The 6,934-nt window shown below is 41.7% G+C and overlaps 1 protein-coding gene across 1 annotated transcript; it reads left to right on the forward strand.

Annotated features, from left to right (window-relative positions):
• Positions 1 to 1,169: 1,169 nt before the first annotated feature.
• On the forward strand, positions 1,170 to 6,313 carry LOC147983343 (F-box/FBD/LRR-repeat protein At1g13570-like). Its single transcript, XM_087540697.1, has 3 exons — positions 1,170 to 2,120; positions 5,688 to 5,831; positions 5,933 to 6,313. The coding sequence occupies exons 1-3, from the start codon at positions 1,170 to 1,172 to the stop codon at positions 6,311 to 6,313; spliced, it is 1,476 nt and encodes a 491-aa protein (XP_087396823.1).
• The last annotated feature ends 621 nt before the right edge of the window (positions 6,314 to 6,934 follow it).

A 6,934-nucleotide genomic window follows, 5' to 3' on the forward strand; every position in this document is an offset into this window, starting at 1 on the left:
GATGCAGGGCAAGGAGTGAAAGGAGCCGTCTTTTACTCCTCCTATCGTGGTTGGTGCATTTGATGTGGGAGAGTGGTAGTGTCTCGGACGTGGATGCTGGGGCGGCAGCCCCGGATGGCGGTCCACATATTTGGCTTTCCAGCAGGCACCATGGCGAGGTGGTGACTTCCCCTCTTGGCCGTGTGAGCGGCGAGATGTATAGCGAAGGGTGGCTTGATCGCGCTCTTTGTCATTTGCATTGGTGGCGCCCCAATCCGGATCTAGTGATATGGTATCACCAAGCTTGTCTTAGAGTCCTCGTGGTGACACTAGGGAGTTGTAGAGCGAAAGCTTCGCGCCTTGTTGCCCCTATGTCGGCAACGCTCGTGGACGCCATTATCTTCTTGAAGAAGTCGTCATTGTGCTTCTCTCCGTGTCAGGGTTTCGGTTGAAGACCTTAGTTCATGCTGGACTCGGCAGCGATGATACTTTCTCCCTTGCGAGGGTGTTGTCGTGGAACCTAGGTGTTTAGGGCTTTGCGTGGCATTGTACTCCGATCTTTCTATGTTATCTTATAGTCACGTGCGTCTTGAGTGCTCCGATTATCTTGGGATCGGCAGTGTTTGAGGGCCACCTCACCTCGACGTATCGTTGGCCCGCGTACAATGATCGGTCGGCGCTTTATATATAAAGCGGGCGAAAGCCCGTTTCGAGTAAATGCTGGAAGTGCTATCATCCTTTTAAAAAATGTATAAGACAATATCTGTATTTCCATATTCGAATATAATCACCCAAATCTTTAGACAATGTCTGCAGTGACTAGTTTTTTTTCCTTTGAGGCAAGTCTCAGGTGACTAGTGAATGTCCAAAAAAGGCCTAAGACGACAAAGCATTAAGAATCGAAGAAAAAATATACGTAGTATAAAAAGTGAAAAGGCCCACGTATATTGTACAGTACTCCTGCGGCGTCCTGTCCCGACCAACCGGCCCAAATATCGGAACGGTGCCCTAGGTCTGACACAGAGAGTGTATATTCACTGGTGGAGTACATATATAGGGCATCCAAATTTCGATCGAGGTCTCACGCCGCCAGCCCCCATTCCATTCCCGTCTCTCTTTCCCCGGCCGCCGCTCTGTCCTCTCCTGAAACTCACGCCGTCGGCCGTCTCTCTGACCTCTCCTTCCACGCCATGGACCTCCTCATGGACCGCATCCTCCGCTGCCTCCCTGCTCCACCTGAGCCAATCACCACCACCACCGGCGCCCTCCCTCTCCCTGCAGCTTTCGAGTGCGCTGCCAACTCCAGCGGCCGCCGCGTCAACATCAGCGCCCTCGCCGAGGACATCCAGCGCCAGATCGTCTCCAAGCTCCCCATGAAGGAGGCCGGTCGCACCACCGTGCTGTCGTCTAGTTGGAGATACATCTGGCGCACCACCCCGCTCGACCTCGACGCCAACATCCTGATCCCCCGCGGCGACGACGGATCTGATGACCCCGACGCCGTGGTGAGCCGCGTCTCCCAGGTCATCGGCTCCCACGAGGGCCCTTTCCGATCCGTCCACCTCAACAGCAAGGCCATCCGTCACCGGACGTCCAAGCTCAAGGAGTGGTTCAAGGCCTTGGCTAGGAAGGGCGTGCAGGATCTCGTCTTCGTCAACCGCTTGTCCCTCCTCTTCATCAGTCTTCCTGAAGAGATCCTGGAGTGCACCTCCCTGGTGCGTCTCTACGTCGCCGTGTGCAACTTCCCGTACACCGGCCTGCGCCCTGCCGCCGACGTCCGGTTCCCCGAGCTGCTGGAGCTCGGCCTGTGCCCCGTCGGCTTATGCGAGGTAGACTTGGACCGCTTCCTCGCCGGTAGTCCCAAGCTGGAGAAGCTGGCTTTCGTCTGCGGCCGCGTCGCGCTGACCCGCATCGACCTCATTAATCCCAAACTGAGATGCGTGCTGTTCTGGCACGCCGTTCCGTCACATCAGCTTGCCGTGGTGGATACACCGCGCCTTGAGCGCATCATACTCTGGGAGGACGACGCATACAGCAAGACCCCCGCCAAGATCAAGATTGGAAGTGCTCCACTGCTTCGGGCTATTGGCTACCTCAACCCCACATTGCATGTGCTCCAGATTGGGGACGAACTAATCATGGTACGTATGTGTTCTCAAATTTCAAATGGATTGTTTATAATTCTGTCCATGCTGCTATATGCCTACTTGCACCGTGCTTGTTTACTGTCCAAATTTTTTATTTTCCTGATCAGAAAATGCACACATGTGTAGTGTACGTTCACTGATACACTAGCAGTGTGCTGGGTTAACGTTTAACGGATGCTAGGAATAAATTCTTGATTTGACAAAAAGTTAATTCTACTTAAAGTTAGGCAATGGGCGATAAAGTGATTTAGGATAATCATATATTTCTTCAGTTTACAAATACATGGGTCGACGGACAGCGTGGCAATAAAAAAAGGGACATATATGATACCTAATCAAATTGTTAATAACTTTTGTGCTACTAATGTTTTCTTAATAAAATTAGAGAAAAAAGGTACTTTCTACATATTATTATACAAACATATGAATTTCTCTACTGCTTATCCATAGGAAGGGATAGCTATATTTTTTTCACTAAGTTCGTCAGTGGGGGTAACAACGACTAATTAAGATACAGAAGAAAATGACTTGAATGACATTGGATGTCGGAATAACCTTACCAACCTTTGAAAGTTTGAAGTACAATACTATATAGATGATGTCTCGATCACAAACAACTGTTAGTCTGTCAGAGAATAATGCGCTGGACTGAGAAACCTTATCACATGCGAAAATCAAATTGCATGTTAATTCAAGAAAAAAAACATAGTTGCACTCACGAATGAGTGATGTGGGACTTGTAATCAGAATGGGAGCAACTGATAAAACTTAAGAAGCCTACCTTCTTAAACATTGGTGAAGTAGTCGATAAAATGTTCTCCATTAAAAGGCGAGGGAAATAATTGCATGAACCGCTTAACAAAAGGGTCATTATGTGGAATAACTTACATGTGGCTAATTAATATGTAAATAACATGGCAAGCTAATAACCTTCTGAAAAGAACCAACACATACATCATACACGTATGGTATTAGAAATACTTCACTGATTTTAGACCCCACCGGCATTCATATATTTCTCTGGCAATATGAATATAAACTGAGATCCAGTGAGAGAGGAATCGTTTTCATGCCTATAGAAATTGAGCCTCAAGTCAGACCTGCAAGATCAAACTTTTTTTACTGTAGTTAGTTATTCTACCACACTAAACTGTTTATGAAATTAAATTTACCATAAGCACTTCACTGATATTATTCACTGCGATAAAATTCCATGGTTATTGTACATGACCTTCAGAGCAACATTCTGGAGAAAACTATAAATATTGAGCCTATAACTTCACAGTTATTGATTCTTTTTTTCCTTTTAGAAGGGAAATCTGTTAATTATAAATATTGAGCCTATAAATGTACACATTTAACCTCAATCCTAAAGCCATACTACTGTTTTCTCCCAAATAAAGAGGAACTAATTTTTCTATTTATACACCTAGAATATATACAGTTTATAGTCTCTGCTTTTAGTGAAATTGAATAAAAGCACCATAGTTATCAGTTGATAGTCTCATCGGCAATTTAAATTGAACATGATTGTGGCTAATTACTATAATTATTTTAGTGATGAAGAGGAAGTAATATTATTGGAATATATACGGAGGTGGTCAGAGTTACTGATTCTTTTCTCCTTTTAGAAGGGAATTTTTTGAGAACTGTAAATATTGGTCCTATACATGAACGGTTGTGAACCTAATCGTAATACCATACTACTGTCTTCTCACAAATAAAAAAAGAACTAATATTACTGTTTATGCACCTAGAAAGATTATATGTAGAAAAACTACCATGCATCTTTGTACATATTAATTTTATTTTAGACTCCAAGCAATATCTATATGCAAAAGTAAATTCAGAACCATGCATGGCGAGAGTAGTAATAACTTGTGAAATTTGAGAACTCATTCTCAGTAGTATAAATTTAAAACTCCAGGGAAGTGAACAAAAATACAAATATTTAACCAAATATTACACGAGGACACCAACTTATACGCGAAGAGGGAGATTACCTACAATAATCATTATCCTCTTATCGTTCTTGTGTATTTGGCATGAACTGCTATATAGAATTACCCGCAAAAAAAAACTGCTATATAGAACTACAATGTAACTGACCTTGTTATTGTGTGAACATTTCTCTCTGGAATGTCGATGCGCATACAAATTAATTAAAGCCTTCTGAAGTGTTTTATTTTCCTCCATTTAACTTATGAATTAAAAGCAGCAGCATTCATAATCAACACATTTTACTTGGGCATTCAGCACGCTTGCTGTCCTTGACACCTAATGATGATGCCTTTTTTACTAATGATTGAACACCATTCTCTCCCTTGAATATTCACATCGACAGTGCAGCATCAAGGAATTCATGGTGCATGCACAGATTATCCCCACTACAACATATAGCAGATGCCTCTTGAACAAAAAATGGACGATTGGGGAAGATGAAACAACGACCTCTAGGCACAAGCACCATGGAGAGATTAGGGCATGATACTTGAAATAGAGGGTGGCTGTGGGAAATATTATAGCTGCTCATTTTTTCTTCTTTGCAAATTCTTTTTCTTTTTGGAGGTCACAACCTATACATGAATCTGTAAGGCTCTGCTTGGCTTTTTCTTCCCTTCTTGCGACTTCCTTTTCCTTTTTGAGAGCTTGCATCCTGTAGAGAGATCCATAAGGTTCTGCGTGTTTTTGCTCTTCGAGTCCTTCATTTTTGGAAGATCACAGCCTCTAGATGAGTCCCGTTAGGAACAAGTGTTGAGGTGGCACAAAGGGCAATGGCTTCCTGGGATACTTCAACCAACGATTGTAGATAACTAACAGAGATATCGAATGGGCAATTTTCATTCTTTTTCTGGGATTCCATTTATTAAATATAAGATATAACATGGATTAAATAAAATTAACTAGGCTCCTATCCAACATTATGCCAAGTAATATATCTACATATGCCCGCCAACTGTGTTCTAGGCAGCAAAACACATCAAATTAAAGCCATGATACCTTTTTCAGCTTTGAGAGAATATGTTTCAATTTATCTTTCATGATTTTGTGTGATCAATTTGATTCGATCTGTTGACCGCACTATTTTGTGTGGGGCCATTGGACACAATGTTGCCTCAAGTGGATCACAAAAACTTGACCCAAATGAAATGTAAGAGGCGTGAATGTTATTCTCCTCTTCTCTTGATTTATAAAGGATAGTACAATACTAATACACGTGTAATGCACGATAAAATGGCACCATTGACAAAAGAAAAAATATAACCATTCTTTTTCCTGTGATTTATGGTTGAAGAATGTATATTTAATATGCTTTATCATCAAATGTGTCGATCTTTTATTTTAAATATATCTTGAATTATATTATTATAATAAAACCATTTAAGGCGGTATTTCCTGCCCTTGAAGTAAAGTGTTAACAGTCAGTTATATATTTTTATATTCTGTTATCTCTTGATTCACAAAAAGAATAAGCGATTGCATAGTCACTTGATGCTGAGAAAACAAGGAATGTATGTATATCTACCTTCTGTGTATTTTAGTAAGTTTTTCTTACTGTAGGCTGGGACAAATGCCAGTCCAACTGTCGAGGTTCTGAGTGTCAATATCTTGGCCATTGATTTCCAGTTTGGAGCCGCCGAGGAAGAAAGGATGGTGCTATCATTTCTATCATGCTTTCCGAGAATTCAGATATTGCATGTCAAGGTATATGTGACATCCGTGTTCTCCCACTTTTCCTTATTCTGAATCATTTGCACACAACAATTGACATGCAATATATGCCCTGCTAACACTTTTCTTTGTAGAATGGCGGATCTCTATTCAAAAGCCTTGTTGACAGTGATGGCACATTATGGAAGAAGAAAATAGATCCCATCAAATCTGTGAAATCAACCATTGAGAAGATCGTATTGTATGATTTCTGTGGGGGTGATAGCGAACTATCATTCTTTAAGTCCATTTTGAAAAGCGCAAACATGCTCAAGGAGATTTGCATTGTCTTCTCGGATGATGTATTTTCTACCGGCATGGAAGCTGATATGGATGAAAAATGGAAAAGCGCTGCCGCCTCAGTTGAATTAGCTAATGCGACTGTGCAAATCTTCAGGGTGCATAAACACTACACGTGGAACTACAAGACAGCATCTGATCTCTTACTTAATGACCCTTTTGATTGCCTAACTTGAACACGCCTGGCACTTCTTACTACTAGTTACTCTGCAAAGGGCTACTGAACTGATAGTCAAGTCCCTGAAGGCAATATAGCTTCTTTAGGCAATATAGTACTTTGAGTTGTTAGGTTGGCGCTCGCAGCTCTCCATGTTCAAGTACCCTGGCATCGCCATTATTTTCTATTTAATTTACTAGCCATGTGGCTGCTACTTGAATAAACATTTGTACCATAAATGATGCCTACACTGCATACCCATTTGCCTTTGCCGAATTTTATCTGCGACACTTCATGGTAAATTCTTTAGTTGATACTATACGTGAATGCCGTGGATGTTGGTGTCTAAACGACATAGTTACTGTTTATTTTATGAGGTGTTTTCATGTGGCTAGCGTCAACTGTGTGAGCATTCTACATCTATGAAAGAATCACCTGCGAGCGAGTTAACAACAATCTGGTTGTGCGTCTCAGAAAAAAAATTGGTTCTAGTTTGATTATAATATTGATCATGGTGACGTGATTCCTGGATAATATACTTTAACTGCTTTATACAGGCTTACGTCAGATATAGTTGACGTCTGACAAGGTATATATATTTATATCAGTTTTTTCAAGTGCTTTCCAATCTACAGTTCTA

This window comes from Triticum urartu, chromosome 2A (genome assembly GCF_056163025.1).
Source record: "Triticum urartu cultivar PI428250 chromosome 2A, HENAU_Tu73, whole genome shotgun sequence".
Classification (NCBI taxonomy): Eukaryota; Viridiplantae; Streptophyta; class Magnoliopsida; order Poales; family Poaceae; genus Triticum; species Triticum urartu.